The 21,795-nt window shown below is 39.8% G+C and overlaps 1 protein-coding gene across 19 annotated transcripts in view; it reads left to right on the forward strand.

Annotated features, from left to right (window-relative positions):
• Positions 1–21,795, forward strand: part of NRXN1 (neurexin 1) — a 1,255,052-nt gene that overhangs the window by 552,410 nt on the left and 680,847 nt on the right. For all 19 annotated transcript variants that reach the window (XM_084623802.1, XM_084623813.1, XM_084623792.1 and 16 more), the window contains one exon: positions 7,234–7,672. In XM_084623802.1, coding sequence (XP_084479928.1) covers positions 7,234–7,672 — 439 coding nt within the window. The remainder of the gene's footprint in view (positions 1–7,233; positions 7,673–21,795) is intronic.

Raw genomic sequence — 21,795 nt, forward strand, 5'->3', positions numbered from 1 at the left:
AGCTATTTCTTGGACTTGGATCCATAAACATTCAAGACCATTTGCATCTGAGTTGTCAGTGTCTAAGGATATGTCTGCACTGCAATAAAACACTAGAGCTGGCCCATGTCAACTGACTGAGGCTCGTGAGGCTTGGGCTGTGGGGCTATAAAATTGCAGTGCAAATATCCAGACTTGGGCTGAAGCCTATGCTCTGGGACCGCAGCTGGCCTCAAGCCCAAGCCCGGATATATAGACTGCAATTTTATAGCCCTGCACCCTGAGTCTGAGTCAGCCAACATGGTGTTTTATCAAAGGTGTTTTGTCACAGTTCAGACATATCCTCAGAAACAGATAAAGCCATTTTTACATAATGCCCTATCCCTCTCCCATTTTGCCATCTCAGTCCTTCCTAAGACGATTATAATATTGATTTTAACATTCAAATCATGTGGATCTTCCCATCAATTTTCAGTAACATCAAATAGATTGAATGTATACTCATAACTGAGCAGTTCCAGTTCCTCTTGTTAATTACCCACACTTCTTAGCATCGGAATATAGGCAAATAGAATTTTTTTCTCTTCATGGCACTTGATTTACTTGATTAATTTTTGTTCCCAACATCTTGATTTAGTTATGAGTGTTCATTTGTTCCCCCTTTTTCACCATCCCCTTTTGTTTTTAAATACCCTGCTGACTAGTCTAGCCAGCTGTCCCCTAGAAAATTGGTTCCCCTTCTACTGTGATGGAGTTCATCTAAACTATACAGCCCACTCCCTCCCCCTAGGAAGGTGGGTCAGTGTTCCACTAAACTATGTTACACCATTTACCTAGTCAGTGGTTCACTTCCAGAATCTTCTGCCTTTAGTCTTCCTTTGCTCTTGGGACAAAAAGAAGCTCCAAGAAGATCATTTGGACCTTCAGCATCCCTCCGAGTTCCCTTAAGCCATCTAAAATCTGTGAAGTATCTTGTGAAGCAGTGTCATTAGTTCCAATATGTACCATCTCCAGTGGATCTTTTCCCATCGACTTCCAATCTGAGAGTTACATTTCATGCCTTGGCTTCAGGAAGACAGCATACCACCCTGGTGCCCCTTGCAAAGTGTTGTTTCAATTCTTCTTACAATAGAATTCCCAAAAAGGACAGTCTGTCCGTCTTGGATAGTTGGAGATATCTTTGTCAGCATGCTCAGCATCCCTCCGCAGGTGTGTCCCATACAGCTCTCCATTTCATTGGACCAGTGAATCTTCACAGATATTTTTGAGACAGAGTAGGCAAGGTAATATCTTAAGGTAACAGAAGTTGGTCCAATAAAAATATTACCTCACCCACTTGGTGTATCTAATATCCTGGGACCAATATGGCTACAACACTGCAAACAACAAGAGATATTTTGGGTTGTTTTCACACTAAGAATATAACAATTGGATACTTCTCCTCCTCTTGCCTCTGGTAGCTATGAACTGTCAGGCCTTGTCTTTGGTGCCCATGCTCTCTGGTTCCTTGGGGGACAGTTCTTTTCTCACTTGAATCTGGCATGGTAATGCTTGTTCTTTCTGCTTGTGCAAGATTTCCTCAAGCTCTCTGATAGTCTGCAGTCTGATAGTCTGTACTTGTCCTTCCAGAGCACAAATCTTTTCTTCCAGCGCAACCACCAGCTGGCACTTCATACAGAGGAATTCCCTTCTGGTGGGAAAGAAATCATGTCACATCTGTTATAGGACACAACTACTGCTCCATCACTGACCATCACAGTACTGAGCATAGAGCAATACTTAGAAAGGGAGCCTCTCACACTCTGTCTCCACACTCCACAATCCCATTTGCCCACTCAGGAGTTTACCTAGTAACTTCATTGGAGTTGACACTGATTAACACCAGGGTAAGATAGGATTCAGGCCTATTTAATGTCTGCATATATATATAGTAAAAACTATTTTTCCTCTCTATTGACCCATTCTAAGATGGGCAGAGCACCTTCAGCTCTCACGGGAAGAAGCAGTACCTTATAGAACTGTACCCTGTGAGAAAGAGGGGGAAAGATTTATTGTTAGTTTTTAGGACTATACTTTAATATGGTGGAATATGTTCCACCATTATTTGTTATAAAACTGTCTGGTTATATCTTCAGCTAGTGTAAATTGTCATTGCTCCATTTAAATTAATGGAGTTCCAATGATTATACCAGCTGAGGATCTGGCCCTCACATTTTTAATATATGTTTATATTTGGACACTATTTTACAACAGCCACTCCTGAGATGTGTCATCCATGGTATGTCTACCCTAAATCTGGGCTCGCAATTCCCAGCTTGAGGAGAGGCCAGGTCTGATCAAGCTATTGCTCTAGAAACAGAGGGTAGCCGCAACAGCACAAACAACAGGAGGGGCGAGCTGCCAAGTGCATACATGTCTGAGACACTAGGCAAATATTCAAGGCAGCTCACTCCTCCTGCCATTCATGCCAGCACAGCTACGCTCTATTTATTAGCACACTAGATCAATGAGAGATAGTGCAGCTATGTCTCCTTTAGTTGGAAATTATTCTCCTATCTCAAAGTGTAGCCATACCCTTAGAAACACAAAACTTTAGGGGGCTAAAGAGAGATTTCAACTTTACTGGGACCATCAATTAATGATGTTTCAGAGGCAGGCATTCACTGTGCATTATTGATTAATTCCATTGATTATTTAACATGATCCCAAATGCCCATTAGTGGAGAGACTTGCATATACAGCAGTCATGTTATTCACAACACAGAAACAACACCACTACCCAAATATGTTGATAAACTGTATGATAGTAGTGGTTTTATGGCTTAGAAAATGACTTGTGTGGCAAGCTTTTCTGGGGAGGTGGAGTCAAACAAATGTGTGATATGGAACAGAAGCACTTGAAATGCAGGTTGATTAAATTAAATACAAATACTGTCTTTTAGTTTTATCCAATAACCTTCAGCCAGACTTTGAAGGTGGGGAAATTCAGCAGCATGACATCCAGTAATACTGTCTGTGATTGTCCTGGCTTCGATCCTATCTCTGATATTGACTTCCCAAATGTATTGCTTCATGATCAACATAGATGCTATTATCTCCAATTCCTAGGAGAAGGCAAAAATGTGTTAACTTATGAAAAAAAAATGTTACAAGGTAATATCTGACCTTGAAAGACTTTGTATACAGGAGTACAAAACTTAAGAAAGTAATAAAGAGCTTAGGGGAGCAAGAAACCTAATACTTCACTATCATCGGCAAAATGGCTGCACACAGAAGGCTATTCAACAATCAAGTACACACAAGCTAATTTGCCACAGATAGCACAAATTCTGTGTAGATTCTTTCTGATTATTTGAATTAACTAGGGATATTTTTAGAGCAATGCTGTTTGATTTAATTCAAGCTATTGTTAGTGTTAGTCAATGAGAAGAGCTACTTCATATATTATATAGATATAGATATAAATAAGGTTACAAGTAATAGCCAATGTGGATTTGTCAAAAACAAATAATGCCAAAACAACCTAATTTTATTATTTGACATGGTTACTGGCCTAGTGGATAAGGGAGAAGCTGTATCATAGAATCATAGAATATTAGTGTTGGAAGAGACCTCAGGAGGTCATCTAGTCCAATCCCCTGCTCAAAGCAGGATCAGCACCAACTAAATCATCCCAGCCAAGGCTTTCTCAAGCCGGGCCTAAAAACTTCTAAGGGTGGAGAACCCAATTCCTCCTAGGTAACCCATTCTAGTGCTTCAACACCCTTCTAGTGAAATATTGTTTCCTAATATCCAACCTAGACCACCCCCACTGAAACTTGAGACCGTTGCTTCTTGTTCTGTCATCTGCCACTAAAAAGAGCCTAGCTCCATCCTCCTTAGAACCCCCCTTCAGGTAATTGAAGGCTGCTATCAAATCCCCCCTCACTCTTCTCTTCTACAGACTAGATAACCCAAGTTCCCTCAGCCTCCTTCTCGTAAGTCATGTGCCCCAACCCCCTAATCATTTTCGTTGCCCTCTGCTGGACTCTCTCCAATTTGTCCACATCTCTGCTGTAGTGGGGGGACCAAAACTGGACGCAGTACTCCAGGTGTGGCCTCACCAGGGCTGAATAGAGGGGAATAATCACTTCCCTTGATCTGCTGGCAGTGCTCCTACTAATACAGCCCAATATGCCGTTGGCCTTCTTGGCAACAAGAGCACACTGCTGACTCATGTTCAGCTTCTCGTTCACTGTAATCTCCAGGTCCTTTTCTGCAGAACTGCCACTTAGCTAGTCAGTCCCCAGCCTGTAGTAGTGCATGGGATTCTTCCATCGTAAGTGCAGGACTTTGCACTTGTCCTTGTTGAACCTCATCAGATACCTTTTGTCCCAATCCTCCAAATTATCCCTTTTGGCGGGGGGAGGGATAGCTCGGTGGTTTGAGCATTGGCCTGCTAAACCCAGGGTTGTGAGTTCAATCCTTGAGGGGGCCATTTAGGGATTTGGGGCAAAAATTGGGGATTGGTCCTGCTTTGAGCAGGGGGTTGACTAGATGACCTCCTGAGATCCCTTCCAATCCTGATATTCTATGATTATTCCAATTTTTCTAGGTCACTCTGGACCCTATCCCTACCCTACAGTGTCTCTACCTCTCCCCCAGCTTAGTGTCATCAGCGAACTTGCTGAGGGTGCAATCTATCCCATTATCCAGATCATTAATAAAGATGTTGAACAAAACCGGCCCGAGGACCGACCCTTGTGGCACTCCACTTGATACCGGCTGCCAACTAGACATGGAGCCTTTGATCACTACCCGTTGAGGCCTACAATCTAGCCAGCTTTCTATCCACCTTATAGTCCATTCATCCAATCCATACTTTTTTAACTTGCTAGCAAGAATACTGTGGGAGACCATATCAAAAGCTTTTCTAAAGTCAAGCTATATCACATCCACCACTTTCCCCATATCCACAGAGCCAGTTATCTCATCATAGAAGGCAGTCAGGTTGGTCAGGCCTGACTTGCCCTTGGTGAATCCATGTTGACTGTTCCTGATCACTTTCCTCTCCTCCAAGTGCTTCAAAATAGATTATTTGAGGACCTGCTCCATGATTTTGCCGGGGACTGAAGTGAGGCTGACTGGTCTGTAGTTCCCCATGTTCTCTTTTTTCCCTTTTTTAAATATGGGCACTATATGTGCCTTTTTCCAATCGTCTGGGACCTCCCCCGATTGCCACAAATTTTCAAACATAGTGGCCAATGGCTCTGCAATCACATCAGCCAACTCCCTCAGCACTCTTGGATGCATTAGATCTGGACCCATGAACCTGTGCATGTCCAGCTTTTCTAAATAGTACTTAACCTGTTCTTTCACCACTGAGGGCTGCTCACCTGTTACCCATGCTGTGTTGCCCAGTGCAGCAGTGACCTTGTCTGTGAAGACCAAGGGAAAAAAAGCATTGAGTACTTCAGCTTTTTCCACATCATCTGTCACTATATTGCCTCCCCCATTCAGTAAGGGTCCCACTTTCCTTGAACTTCTTGTTGCTAACAAAGCTGTAGAAACCCTTCTTGTTACCCTTCACATCCCTTGCTAGCTGCAACTCCAGTTGTGCCTTGGCCTTTCTGATTACACCCCTGCGTGCTCTAGCAATACTTTTATACTCTTCCCTAGTCATCTGTCCAAATTTCCACTTCTTGTAAGCTTCGTTTTTTAGTTTAAGTTCACCAAAGATTTCACCGTTAAGCCAAGCTGGTCGCCTGCCATATTTGCTATTCTTTCTGCACTTCGGGATGGTTTGTTCCTGCACTCTCAATAAGACTTCTTTAAAATACAGCCATCTCTCCTGGACTCCTCATATTAGCCTCCAAGGGGATTCTCCCCATTAGTTCCCTAAGGGAGTCTAAGTCTGCTTTTCTGAAGTCCAGGGTCCGTATTTTGCTACTCTCCTTTCTTCCTTTTGTCAGGATCCTGAACTGCACCATCTCATGGTCACTGCTGTCTAGGTTGTGATGTGATATATCTTGATTTTAAATAAGGCTTTTCAGACAGTCCCACATGACATTCTCCCAAGCAACATAGGGAAAAGTGGTCTGAAATGACTATAAGGTGGGTGCATTTTTTTGAAAGGTTGTACTCAAAGAGTAGTTATGAATGGCTAGCTGTCAAACTGGGAGGATGCATCTAGTGGATCCCACAGGGGTCTTTCCACTCCGCTATCCAAATTTAAAAAAGCACTACACCCAGGAGAGTATGCTTATAAAATTTGCAGATGATGCCAACCCGGCAGGGGTTAATAACACTTTGGAGAAGAGGATTGGAATTCAAAACAACCTTTACAAATCTGAGAATTGGTCTTATATCAACAATATGTAATTCAATAGACAAGTGTAATGAACTACACTTAGGAAGGTAAAATCAAATGCACAAATACAAAATGGGGGATAATTGGCTAAGCAGTAATACCGCTGAAAAGTATCTGGGATTATAGTGAATCATATTGAATATAAACCAACAATGTGATGCAGTTGTGAAAAAGGCTGATATCTCTCTGGGGTGTGTTAACAGGAGTTGACATATGTAAGATGCGGAAGGTAATTGTCTGGCTCTATCAGCACTGTTGAGGCCTCAGCTGGAGTACTGTGTCCCAGTTTTGTGTGCCACATTGTAAGAAAGAATTGGAGAGAGTCTAGTGGAGAGAAACTAAACTGATAAAAGGTTTCAGAAACCTGAACAATGAGGAAATTAAAAAACCAAAACAAAACTAGGCATATTTAGTCTTGAGAAAAGACAGGGCAAACCTGATAAGTCTTCACATATGTCAATGGCTGTTCCAAAGAGGACTATGATCAGTTATTCTCCATGTCCAATGCAGGTGGGATAAGAGGTAATCTATTTAATTTGCAGTGAGGAAGATATAGGTTAGGTATTAGGGAAAACTTTCTGACAATAAGGATAGCTAAACACTGAATTGGCTTCCAAGGGTGGTTTCGGAATCCCCATCATTGGAGGTGTTTAAGAACAGGTTAGCCAAACACCTGTTAGGGATGGTCTTGGTATACTTGGTCCTCCCTCGGTGCAATGGCTGGACTAGATGACTTCTCAAGGTCTCTTCCAGCCCTACATTTCTATGATGTATATATTTGTACATTTTCATATATTAAATAGCATCCATTATTAGCGACTGACATACTTGAACCTATTGCGGGTTATGTTTGATTGGTTAATACAGTTAATTCTACCATTGTAACCACTGTGCTTTGTTTGCAGGTTGTATATAAAAATAATGATGTCAGACTGGAGTTATCTCGACTTGCCAAGCAAGGAGACCCTAAAATGAAGATTCATGGAGTTGTAGCATTTAAATGTGAGAATGTTGCAACCTTGGATCCAATCACATTTGAAACACCAGAGTCTTTCATCTCTTTGCCAAAGTGGAATGCCAAGAAAACAGGGTCAATATCATTTGACTTTCGCACAACTGAGCCAAATGGGCTGATTCTTTTCAGTCATGGAAAACCAAGGCATCAGAAAGATGCCAAACACCCACAAATGGTAAAGGTTGACTTTTTTGCCATTGAGATGCTTGATGGTTACCTTTACCTTCTGTTAGACATGGGATCAGGTACTATTAAAATAAAAGCCTTGCAAAAGAAGGTGAATGATGGAGAGTGGTACCATGTGGACTTTCAGCGGGATGGACGGTCAGGTAAATTTTTTAAAATAGCTTCTTCTTTTCTTTTCTTTTTTCTGTTTAAAAACATCAGGAAGATTTGAGAGTTGTAATTATATGCTGTTTTTTACTGTTGAAGTTACACATCGTCAGCTATTAAAACTCAAAAGATTTCCAGAGAACAATATGTTTTGTGAACATTTACTGAGTAATCAAGTATTAAATCTTGAAAGTTAATGTATCATGTACTTGCAAAAAAATGTAAAAACAACAAAAATAAACCACCAAACAGAGCACCCCGTACTCCTGATAATCACTTATATCATCATATTTGTAGAAGGAGCTGAAATGGCGAATTGCAAGTGTAAAAAAACCAACAGCAACAAAAATCACAACACACTAGCAAATTGTAAGTAATCTCCGGCATGGTAAAAGTGAATACTGTGCCCATAGAAACAACCAACCCTTCCAATGAAGCTAGTGAACCTCTGCATAATTAATATGCATGTTAATGAATCATGATCAAAACATGGTATTATATGTGGAGCTCAGAAAATAATTGATTTGTCTTCTGTTTGGTAGCTGAATGGAAAAATCTGAAAAGAAAATTGCTTTGTTTTGAAGTGAAACTGAATTTTTTAGTTTTTTCTTTCAGAAATGAAAAACCAGAAAAAAAAATATTTTGGTCAAACAAAATATTTGACTGTGAATTTGAAACTGTTTTGACATTTTCTAAACAAACCATCGCAACATTTCTGAAATATTGGAATTTTCAGGACTTTTTCAGCTGAAACTATTCACCAAATGCAACCTGAATTTGTGAATATATTTGTTGTTCTGAAAAATGCAATTTTTCAGCAAACTTACTATTTGCTGAAAATATTACACCTAGTTCTAATTGTATACTAGCAAAAGTGGAAACATTTAACTAGTGGCCATTGCAATCAACGTGAGTAATAAAAACATCAGCTGCTCCTAACTCTGCAGTAAAATTTCAAGTCACACAGGGTATGTCTACATTGCAGCTAACACTTGTGGCTGGCCCATGTCAGCTGACTCGGGCTGGACTGCAGAACTATAAAACTGCTGTGTAGACATCCAGGCTCTGAGACCCCACCCAAATCAACTGATACAGGCCAGCAATGGATGTTTAACTGCAGTGTAGACACATCTATTCCTTAGTGTGTTAGCTACTGAAACCTTTCTTATGTTCCAGTTGCAGTTGGTTTAATACAAGTTGACTTCAGGAAGTAAACAATAGTTTTCAGAGTAACAGCTGTGTTAGTCTGTATTTGCAAAAAGAAAAGGAGTACTTGTGGCACCTTAGAGACTAACCAATTTATTTGAGCATAAGCTTTCATGAGCTACAGCTCACTTCATCGGATGCATACTGTGGAAAGTGTAGAAGATCTTTTTATATACACACAAAGCATGAAAAAATACCTCCTCCTACCCCACTCTCCTGCTGGTAATAGCTTATCTAAAATGATCACTCTCCTTACAATGTGTATGATACTCAAGGTGGGCCATTTCCAGCACAAATCCAGGGTTTAACAAGAACATCTGTGGATGGGGGGTAGGAAAAAACAAGGGGAAATATGTTACCTTGCATAATGACTTAGCCACTCCCAGTCTCTATTCAAGCCTAAGTTAATTGTATCCAATTTGCAAATGAATTCCAATTCAACAGTTTCTCGCTGGAGTCTGGATTTGAAGTTTTTTTGTTGTAATATCACAACTTTCATGTCTGTAATCGCATGACCAGAGAGATTGAAGTGTTCTCCGACTGGTTTATGAGATTTATCTGGCTTATCATACACATTGTAAGGAGAGTAGTCACTTTAGATAAGCTATTACCAGCAGGAGAGTGGGTTTGTGTGTGTGGGGGTGGGGTGTGTGAGAAAACCTGGATTTGTGCTGGAAATGGCCCTACTTGATTATCATACACATTGTAAGGAGAGTGATCACTTTAGATAAGCTATTACCAGCAGGGGAGTGGGGTGGGAGGAGGTATTTTTTCATGCTTTGAGTGTATATAAAAAGATCTTCTACACTTTCCACAGTATGCCTCCGATGAAGTGAGCTGTAGCTCACGAAAGCTTATGCTCAAATAAACAATAGTTATTATTCAGAGGACTGTTTAAGGTCTTTTATGGTTCCTCTTCTAACTCTGATGTAAAGATTCATGCCAAGAGTCTGCTAAGAATAAAATAGAATCTAGAAGGTTTAAAAAAAAAAATCCTAAGAAATAATGTACATCACAGCAGTAAATAATAAGGCTATAATTCATTCAGTCAGGGAATTCTTGTGATGTATTACACAAGAGCATTCTTAAATCATCTGTGGTTTATGTACATAACTAAAACAGCTAGATGACGCTACATCATTAATTTATGTACACTTCAAAGGTGTATTATTTAATCTCCATTGTTGAAAACCTACTGTATGCCTCCTCTATTTCTCCCTCTGTATCTTGGGTTCCTTTGTTTTTCAACTTCCAGGTTTCTGGTTTATCTTTCTTCCTTCTCCGTATCTTGTGTTATTATTTACTGTATGTTCCAAAAGCTATATGATTTTAGAATAGATTATTCATTTGCTTGTTATGAAACTATACTTGGGGATGGTCTTGGAGATGTACTGACAGCTCCTAAATTCAGTGGTAATTAGGACACTTAGCATCTTGCAGGAGACTCTCAACAGTGTATAGGATGAGGCCTCTGCTGAAAAAGTAATGATATACTTTAGGGCCAGATTTTCCAAACAAGGCCTGCCTTTAGTGTTCCTAATTTTCCGATACAATTTACTTAATTCAGATGGCTGAAAAACTAATTACACCTGCAAATCAGATATTAGATAGTCCAGTGATCTAAACTGGACCCACATAATTGCAGGTGTGAAAAGGGAAGCCCAGAAAAAGACAGGACCCAAAATTTAATTTAACTTAACCTACCCTGGGTTTCCAGGTATAATTATGAAAAATAACTATTTGGTTACTGAGTTCTAGTGGGTTTGAACTATAGAAGGTTGCTTTTCTGGCTGTCTCATGTCATTTAGTTATTTACTTGTCATGAGGTAACAAATCTGCCCAAAAACCTCAACTATGATTGAATATCCAGTGGTAATATATTATTTACATTGTGATCTTTATTTTGTGTCTTCTCTTCTTAAATACTGCTTTAGTGATTGACCTATATACAATCTATTCCTGGGACAATTCTGAGAAGTGGAGGTTATTGCTACAATCAGAGTCAGTTCTATTCAGAAAATGAATGCAGTGTAGATGGTTACATTTGAAGATATGCCCCTAAATTTTCATAGTTGTACGAGACTTTGGCCCACAATTTTTGTTAAGGTATTGTGAGGCTAAACTCCAGGTAAATCTCTGGAAAATGTTGGTGAGTTTTAAGTATCTAGGTTAATTTCAGGGACAATATATACCAAAGAGTTTGAAGACCAATGTATATACCACCATTTATTTGCAAAGATTTAGCCATGAATAATTTTAGTGTAGTATTTATTCTTAGCAGTTGAATATTATGTACTACTTTTAAGCCAAACTTCTAAAGTTAATTTGGGTGGAGGCATGAATACTTTAAATGTCTGTTATAGGTTTGTTTTTCTCTTTGAAGAATAACACTGATTTGCCCTAGGCACTCATAGATAGGGATGGATAAACAAAAATGTGTAAAATTAGCAGGATGGATTTGATTTATCAAATCCGGAAGACTCAATTTAATCATGGATTTCTACATAAAAGTGCATTCTTGTTGGTTGTTATAACCTTAGTACATATTCTTCACAACTCAGAGATAGATGTGTTTCATTTTTAGAAGGTACACACTATACATTTTTAAAGTGATTTATTTTGAAAAAAAATCAGATTAGTTTTACAGCTATATCAGAAAATGAATGATTGTTTGGTTATTTCATTTACCAAAGGTAATTGAAACAGATATTTATGAAGTCATTGGGAGGTGAACTATCTCCAATTCAACAGGTTAATCATTAATATTTGGAGGATTTTCTTGCCATGCTGTATTAGGAGGAGAACATCACCAGACAGACATTTAAATTGTTTTATTTAACTAAAACAACAACATTATGTATTCTGGATTTTTTTCTTCAACACAAACATAATATTTTAACAAAACAGGCATATGAATTTTTGAATTTAGTTAAATATTCAAGTTTTTTTTTAAATCAGATTTGTTTTTGTTAAAATTGTTTTGAAATAAAATGGTTAAATGAAATATTTTTTAAAAATAAAATTAAATAGACTATGTCAGCCAGGTCAACATGAGAAATTTAAAATATTGGCTTCTGCAGCTATCTCAGTCGTCTTCACCCTCATGTTCCTGTTTGTTCATAATCTGGAAAAGAAAAACAAGCTTTCCTGCTTTTTCAGATCCCAATTGATTTCTCAAGTTGGAATGAATTAGTCCAAATGAAGAAAATAGTCTTCCTACACCTGCAGAAGAAGCTACTGCTGTTAAAAGTGAGATTATCACTTCAACAGTCTCTGAATCCAAGTGCTTAAGTGACTTTCACTGGTTCACTGGTGTGACTTTCTTTGAAACATCATCAGCAAACACATATTTCTTGAATGGTTCACCCTTAGCTCTGAAGTTTATTATAGTTGGCGTTATGGAGGGATGATTGCTGGATGTCCATGTCAGAACCAACTCCTCTTCTTCAGCAGTTAAGGTTTGACCCTGGTACCGAGTATTGAGAATATTTCCAAGAAAATGAGCTGGAGATAGAGCTTGTCCCATTTGTTTTTTTAATGCTTGTAATTTAACTCTGTTATTGCATAGTTCTCTTTTTAAGATCTCACTCAGTTCCTTCCAAATTTCAACAGTGTCAGGAATAAAATAGCTATTTCCCTGCATTTTGTTCAAGGCTACAGAAATAGGCTTCAGGGTACTCGGCATGTGTTCAACATTTCTCTTAAGTCCAATGTTGAGAACTTTGGCTGTGACAGTGCCATCCATTTTTTCATGATTTTGTTCACAAACTCTCATGATGATTAGGCCAGTTCTTGATATAGTGCTCAAAACAGTCCACTACTGAGTTCCATCACACGTCTTGGGGGAGAGTTAGCTTGGTTCCTCCCACCTTTTTCAGAGCAGCTGCTGCTAAGTGGTTTTACGGAAGGATTTTGTAATTTCAACATTAGCCTTTATTTCTGGAACACTGAAGTCTTTGGCTAGGAGGTGCATCAAATGAGCACTGCAACCATGTTATTAGCTTGGCACTCTTTTCTAAATAATTTCTTCCCATCTTGGATACATTTGCAGCATTGTCTGTGAACAAGCTGCATACTAGACATTTGATTTTTTCCCCCACAGTTTGTTATAGCTTTTACTGCTACTTCTTGTAATTATTCTGCTGTGTGTGCATTTCCTGATGTATCAATTGTTTCTGTAAGGAAGACATTCCCTTATTCTGTTGTCATACAACAGGATCATTGTGGACATTGCACCACCCGTCAAGACACAGGTTAACAATTTTACCCTCTAGACCTTTTGCACACTGCTCGATTTCTCTTTCATACACTTTATCCAGCAATTTGCCTGCAACATCTGCTCTGTTGGGTGGACTGTATCCTGGTCTTAATGACTGAACCATGTTAATGAAGTGTGGGTTCTCAATTATATGGAAAGGAGAGATTGTTGCCTAAATAAACTGGGCAATTTTCTCATCAATTACCTCTTTTTGTAATCTGCTGGTTCTTATCACAAACTTATCTATGTTTGTTTCTGGATGATGGAGATTTTTTTTTCTTTTTACAACAGGTGATATACTGTAGCTATGTGACATACATGATGTGACTGAAACACTATCATTGGCAGATAACTCTGAAACTATAGAAAATGATGGTGATCTTGAAGGTGGATAGTCTTCAGAATCTTGTATGTTGAGGATGGATTCTCCTAAACAAAATAAGTCAATGCAGTTATTTAATTATTATTACCATACTGCTCATTTAGTATTACTCATTGCATTCACTGACACTCAGTACTACTTTAAAGGTGAAATTGTAAAAAGAAGATCTGCCTATTTCAGCTATTTATTTTTTATCACAACTGCATCTAAAATGATAGTAACATAGAGTAACAACTATATTTTTTGCTCAAACATGAGAAATTCAAGAATAGTCCAGAAGAAAGACAGGTAGTCCTTAAGAAAGAAGTATGAAATAAAAAAGTTTACCAACCTGATGATCCTGCATGTTCAGACATGTTCCTTTCATCATCTTCAATGCAGCTTCCTCCTGAGAAGGAACACTTCTCATGATGTTGTTTTGTTCGAGCAACCAGGCCTTGCATTTCTTTGTTGCACTGGTGCATTTTGCACACATGCCTGTCTTACCCAAAGGTAGAGGAACTTAATTAAAATATTCGCAAACTGGGTCTCTTTTATGACCTGCTACCATTATAAGTTTTCCCTTCTAGTGAGAGAATGGTATGGTAGATCTCAAATCAATGAAGGCGACACTCAGAAAGACCTCAAGACTTCTGGAATATGCTACTCAAATAGTTTCACATTTGTTTCTACTGCCTGTCCCTCCCTTCTCACATTTATCTCCAGACTTCTTCTCCTTGTCCAGATCTATTTCACTCCCAACAATCTTCTATTCATTGAACTTTTTAAAACTTTGCACTTTTTAGAGAGAGATAAGGGATGACTCTGTATACACAAATTTGCAGAGGGACAATAGGGTTGAGGTCTGTTATTTCTCACCTCTCTATATTATTTATTTATTTTAAACAGTTTTGCTGTTAACAAGCATGTTATCTCTGGAGACACAAATCCACAGTTTGAGAACTGCAAAACTAAGCATATCTGATGGTATCTTTTAGACCAGTGGTTCTCAAACTAGGGCCGCCGCTTGTTCAGGGAAAGCCCCTGGCGGTCAGGGCCCGTTTGTTTACCTGTCGCGTCAGCAGGTTCGGCCGATTTAGGCTTCCACTGGCTGTGGTTCACTGCTCCAGGCCAATGGGGGCTGCGGGAAGCAGTGTGGGCCGAAGGATGTGCTGGCCTCCCTTCCTGCAGCTCCCATTGGCCTGGAGCGGGGAACCACGGCCAGTGGGAGCTGCGATCAGCTGAACCTGTGGACATGGCAGGTAAACAAACCAGCCCAGTCCGCAAGGGGCTTTCCCTGAACAAGTGGCGGCCCTAGTTTGAGAACCACTGTTTTAGGCTGAGCACTGAGTAACATTGGACAGATAGATAGAAAGATTAACCTAAATATTCTGTACAGAAGCCCGTGGAACCTCATAAGGTTGGGTCCCTAATCCATGAAGTATTGGAACTCATTTACAAAACTTTTCTTAAACATTACATAAATATATTGTCTCATACTATAGAATTAGAATTTATAATCCCTATTCCATGATGAGGTATCTTTGAGCTATAATGTATCTTAATTAAAAGTATCTTTAGATAGGTTTTTTCCTCAAAAAGCATTTTATCAAAAAAATCCAGCTTAAATAAAAAAAATCTGATTTTAAAAAAAAATCATTGATTTTTATCCACCCTAAAAATTAATACTATACTGAACTTTCATCTAAAACCCTGAACCCAACACAAATGTTTATTGTGATTTGAATAAGTTTGGTTAATGTTTACAGTGGGAAAAATACTGAAATTCTTACTCCATTTTTGCATTGGCAATGCTGTCATCTAATCTAATGGGAGTATTGCCTGAATAATGGCTGAATAAGGACCACAGAATTTGCATCAGAAAAAAAAAAACATTTGATTAACATGAAAAATAAATTGTATGTTCCTCTTTTTCTTCTCACTGGAAATGAATATTCTGAGCTAGATTCTGCTACTCCTACTTGTGTTTGGTGCTGTCTTATCCAACTCCTCACTATTAAACACTCAGTGTGAGAAAGCATGGCAGAATCTTCTGCAATAATGCTATTCCAGCCCAAACCAGGAATACTGGAAATCTCCTGAGAGAATGATCTTTTGAGATCTCCAACTTATTAGCTACTTATCTGAGCCGATCACTGCTAACATGGCATCTTTTAAATTTGTGCTCCATCTTCATGAATAAGTAGCTCAAGTACCATATTTGCTGTTAAATAACGTTTCATATTTTACAACCTTTTATTCCTACATTTGTCTGGCTTTCAAATCGAGAGCAGAGTGGTGCCCACTGATAATAGAAAGCTGTGTCTAATTTCTTTGACTTCAATATTAGCAGAATCAGCAAGTGCTTTGATTTATTTTATGGTCTTTGCTGTCTTCCTGATTCTCAGCCACAGGAAACAGCCACTCTCAGCTGCAGCAACAACAACTATCCCCTTTCTGTCATCTAGCTAGCCTTGTTTGGCACAGCTGTTACCAGACTATCAGATAATATTCACTCTAGCACACTAAGAGGACAATATGATACAGCCAGAAAAGCCTAGTCTTTCCTTAGATTTTCACCATCTGCCAATAAACAACTATGAGGGTTTCACATAGTAACTTAATAGACCACGTAAGGTAAGTATAGAGATCAAGGAAGCTGCACCAGCTGCAGTTACAATCTCAGTATTTTACTGATCACAATTGATGAGACAAGGTTTAGAAATATGTCTGTGGGTGGATGTCTTAGTTTATTGTAAACAGACTTATAAAACCTAAATTGCTGAGATAATGAATATGATTGAAGAGGCTCATTAACAGATACCTATGGGAAATGTTTGGCTGTTCAGCTGTTACAATACTGCCAACTTTGCAGTAAAAGAAGTAGGAACATACCATGAAACAGCTGCGCCCACAGTGGTTTTTGTGACACATTAGGGCTAGGTTAATAACTGATTTGTGAGGCCTGAGTATTGTTTAAATTTTGTTAAGCTGTTTGGCATACTCAAGGATAACCTCACAAGCATTTTTCTAACAAACTGCCATCCTTTAGAAATCATCATTACACATTAAAATCAGATAGAGAATGTATCATTCTTGTCAGCCTTCAATGGTATACAGCACTGCAAAACAGATTGTATCAGCAGTTATGCATGGGTAAGCTGGCATTTAAGGGCTAAAAAGTCACTGAGATTTTGAATTAAAGTAAGAGTTCTGGTTTAGGCACAAGAAATTATCATATGTGTGTGTGAGTGAGAAAGAGAGAGCACGCAGAAGGATCTCACCAGAGCATATAATTAGAGGTTTACTGTAATCAGTCTTTCACTGCAAGCAGCACTTTCTAAATAGCCATTGCAAGCCCTGTTGTTTGGTGCTTATATATAAAAATATGTATAATATAATAGACCATTCATGAATCATAACACTTATTCCTGATTAAATAAGTATTTGAAATTACTTATTTGAAGTGTTGGATTGACCTGGTGCTCCAAAGATAAACAATCCTAATTAGTCTTCCATTCATTCAAGTAGTGTTCCAGGTTGGTACTGTACATGTGATTGTGTATCCATAAAGTAGTAAAAAAAAACCCCAAAATTCTGCCCTCAGATAATGCATACAGTACCTGACTGGGTGTCCCATTGTTAGAGATCCAAAAGGTCATAGCAAGAGCCTAAAGGATGGACTTGCTTCCAGGTGATATTGGGGAAAAGAAATACTTCTTTATTTAGATTCTGAAGTTAAATATCATTGATCAAGGATCAGTGCTCTGAGTCAGATCTATCCCACAAGCTCACCTAGTGCAGTCCTTAACTAGGTCTTCCCTTTCCTCTCTCATGACCCAAAAGTCAATAAAAAAGTTTTTAAGCCGTTTTCCCCCTTGGTTTTCCTTGCCTCAGGGAGACATGGAGAATCTTTTCTACTTACCAGGTGATCAAGCAGTCTGTGAAAGAAGCCACCTTTTCCCTTGGGGTGCTCACTGTCTCATCATTAGCTGTATTAATATTTATTTATTTTATATCACTGTAGCAGCGAGGTGCCCTGCTCATGGACCCAGAGCTCATTGTACTAGGCACTGTACAAAAGCAGAATAAAAAGATGTTACCTGCCCCAGACACCTTACAATCTAATGCTGAAATTTCTCAGCCCTGCAAATATTTTTCCTCTAAGACTTCCCTTCCACCTTCCCACTTGTTAGGGTTACCACCCCACTCTGAACTCTAGGGTATAGACGTGGGGACCCACATGAAAGACTCCCAAGCTTATTTCTACCAGCTTAGGTTAAAAACTCCCAAAGGCACAAATTCTCCCTTGTACCTTGGATTAGGTAACGCTACCACCACCAAGTGTTTTAGACAAACTCAGGGAAAGGACCACTTGGAGATCCTACTCCCCCATAATATCCCCCCAAGCCCCCACACCCCCTTTGCTGGGGAGACTTGAGAATTAACAAGATCTGCACAGACCAAACTTGGGGGGGGGGTTAGGACACTAAAAAAAAAACAACCAATCAGATTCTAAAAGAAACAGAACTTTATTATAAAGAAAAAATGTAAAAGAAGCACCTCTGTAAAATTAGAATGGAAGATAATCTTACAGGGCAATCAGATTAAAAAATACAGAGGATTTCCCTCTGGGCCAAACTTTAAAGTTACTAAAAGAAAACCAGGAATACACTTTCCCCTCAGCACAGAAAAAATCACAAGCCAAAACAAAAATAAGCTAACGCATTCCCTTGCTAGTACTTACTAATTCTAATAGAGTTGGACTGCTTGCTTCCTTGATCTGTGTCCAGCAAGCACACAGAACAGACAGACCAAAACCTCTTCCCCCCCTCCCCCCAATTTGAAAGTACCTTGTCCCCTTATTGGTCCTTTTGGTCAGATGCCAGCCAGGTTACCTGAGCTTCTTAACCCTTTACAGGTAAAAGGATTTTTTGCCTCTGGCCAGGAGGGATTTTATAGTACTGTATACAGGAAGCTTGTTACTCTTTCCTTTTTTTTAATGACACCACTAAAACAGTTTTTCTTCTGCCATTCTGGTATAAGCATCTACCTACATCTCTGGGTCGAAATAATTCAAATATGCTGCAATATATTGGCAATGTAGATGAAGAACTCCTCTCTCAAGCTCTGCAAAATAAGGAGAGCTCCACAGGCATGGTATAAAAATGGAGTAAACCCAAGATCACATAGATAACTGTTTCTCCCATGATGGATTTGTGCTTCCTTTTTTAGGGTCATTGAATGTTATAATTTCCATAAGATCTCAGAGAGCTTCCACTGATAATCTATATCTTGTGCAGTGTCCTTAGTTTTGAGGAAAAAATCGGTCCATCTGTCTGTCAAGATATCATAAGAACGGCCATAGTGGGTCAGACCAAAGATTCATCTAGCTCAGTATCTTGTCTTCCAACAGTGACCAATGCCAGGTGCCCCAGAGAACTCCTATCCAGGCGAATACTTTATATAGCTCCAAAGCAATAGTTTTTGCCATTAGAGAGCAAACTTTTATTGCTTCAGAATATCTCATTTTGTAGTCCGCAGTCATCAGGTTTTATTGGTGACCCATTGCATTCTTCTACAAGAGGTTCTATCATGTTCAACCCTATTTACTGAAACAAGAGTGCTTGTCACTCATTGCTTCATCTGGCATCATTCTGCCCTCAGCCTTATTGACTGATTTACTCCCCAGGTTACTTTGTTTCTTAGCTGGATCACATATGGTGACTAGGAATTGGCCATCCTTTTTGAGGGCAACTTGTGTCTTTATTTACATTGAGACCCATGGGAGACATTAACCATTTTTAGTAACCAGAGAGCCCTAGATTTCTCCTGGCATCACGAGTAGCTTAAAATCAGGAGACTCCTGATAATATTGATAGAGTTGTCAACAGTGTTAATACGTGTGTGATGTATGCAATAAAGACAATGATGAGCTCCACAGAAAAGCCCATGAATAAATACATATTTTTTTTAAATTTAATATGTACTAGAAATAATGCAGCATGCAAAAATAAGAAAAGGAATGTATGAAAATAAAATTCCTATAATAATTTTGTTAGAGTCATCATATAGATAACTAAACACTCATTGATTAAACATATACTTTTGGAAGAGCATCTGCAGTATAATATAACGATATCGTTTGAACTGTTATAAACATGCAGTGTAAATGCTTAAACAGTGTTTAAGGCCAGCAGGTCATGTAGTCTGACCTCCTATATATCACAGGGCTCCAAAACCACCCAGCATCCATGGGCAGAGATTGGGAGGATCATGGGGGGAATTGCCCCCCCCCCCAAACTGGATAAGATTCAGAAGCAATGTATGTGTGTGTGTGGGGGGGTGCCCAGATTTCTCCCTGGTAGTTGGTCCTGCTTTCTTCCCTTGGAGGCAGGGGTGACGCCACAAGCTCTGGGCAGTTCCCCCCACGTGGTCTGCATAAGGGGAGGGCAGGAAAGTAGATCCTAATAACTCACCGCACTGCCTATATGGAGAAACTGACTGGCAGGCACGGAGCCTGGCATTGCTGCTCACCATCCCCCCGCAGTTCCCTTGGAGGACACAGAGGAATGTTGCGTGGGGGTACAAGCGGTGATGCAAGGCACTCCATGCCTGCTGGTCAGTTTCCCCACGTGGACTGTGTAACGGAGTGCAGGAGAGCAGCGACCTTCACAGCAGAGCTCCAGTTTGGGGCCATTTTCAATAAGAGCAAGGTGGCTGAGCCACTTCCCCACCCAGGTGAGTGCTCAGCTGCTAGTCCTGGCTGTGCGGGTGTGGCGGAAGGACTGTCAGACTTCCCCTGCAGGGAGCCACCAGGGTCGGGTCAGACCTGGCTCCAGGAAGCTACACACACACACACGCTCCACTTCCTGCCTCCATCACTCCTCAGCTGCGAGGGAGAGAGGTCACTGTATGGGGAGCTGCACCCCCATCTGCCCAACCCTAGTGTATACAGACCTCCCTCCCAAGTGCCGCACGCCTGAATCCCCACCCTGCTGAGCCTCACCCCCTGCATCCAGAGACCCCCCACACCAAGACCCTGCTACTGAACCCCACCAAGCCCCACACACCTGAATCTGTACCCCACCAAGCCTCACTCACTGCATCCAGAGGACCGCCCTGCTAAAACACTCCCCCCCCGCCGCATCTGGATCCCCTGTGGAGCCTCACCCCCTTCCCACCTCTTGGCCCCCCAAATACAGAAGTCAAACTCATAGTATGCCAGCATTCATATGCTAAAGCCAGCAACAAAATTAGACCAAAGTATTACATCCCACAGGAGACTAGACTATTATGTGCCACAGGCAGAGAATATGAGGAACCGAGGTGCACCAGTGCCTGAGGCTCCCACAGTGCCAGTGAAATAACGTTGGTGATGCCAAATAACTGGTCTAGAGACTGAACAGATCTGGTACAACATGGGAAGGAGCAGTGAAAGGTTCCACTAGGTTGTGCAACCAGTTTTCTTGAACCTTGACTAAGGTCAAGTCCCTAAGGGTGAAGAGGTATAGTTCATTTTCCATGTCCAATTAATCCCAGGCCTCTCTGCTAAGGATGCTTAAAAATGTGCCAGTTATACTGGTTGCTTTTGTTACTTGGAACTGGTGTAAAACCACCAATTCATTTTATGTATATTAGGCTACTGAAATGTCATTAGAAAGCTTTTATTCACTAATGATCTGGGTCTAATTCAAGCTAGTGACCTAAAGGAGAAAAGCTCTGCAACCCGTAACCAAACCTTTATCTTTTAATATTTAGTGGATATTATTCATAATGCAGTAACTATCATATCTACATTAATATGTATCAAATTAGGTAACAGGTTGACACAACTGATTACTAAAAACTTCCGCAAAAAATTTCACACTAAAGTTAGTTCCTTAACAGGTAGCCTGATATTCAGAGGTGCTGACTTTCCGAGGTTTGATTTAATGGGAACGGTGGATGCTCAGAACCTCAGAAATAAGACTTGTGATAGGGGTGCTTAAATATAGATTTAGTAAAATAACTTTAGGTTCTCATGATTGAAAATTGAGGGATTTTTGGTGGAAGAAAGGGTCTCCTAGTTAAAAATTCAACATACCGACCTCCTTCAGTTAGGGATTTAGGAACCTCCCATTCCAATTTTCTAATTCTCCAAATAGACCTCAAGCAAAACACAGAAGAAAAGTATTCCTGATATTGCAAAAGGAAGTGTGGGATAAACATTTAAGACAAGCAAAATTTTCAAGCATTTTTATACACAATTATAAAGATGCAAAAAAGGCACAAGCCTTTTTGTCCCCTCATCC

The sequence above is a fragment of the Lepidochelys olivacea genome (assembly GCF_965140295.1).
Source record: "Lepidochelys olivacea isolate rLepOli2 genome assembly, chromosome: 3".
Lineage (NCBI taxonomy): Eukaryota > Metazoa > Chordata > Testudines > Cheloniidae > Lepidochelys > Lepidochelys olivacea.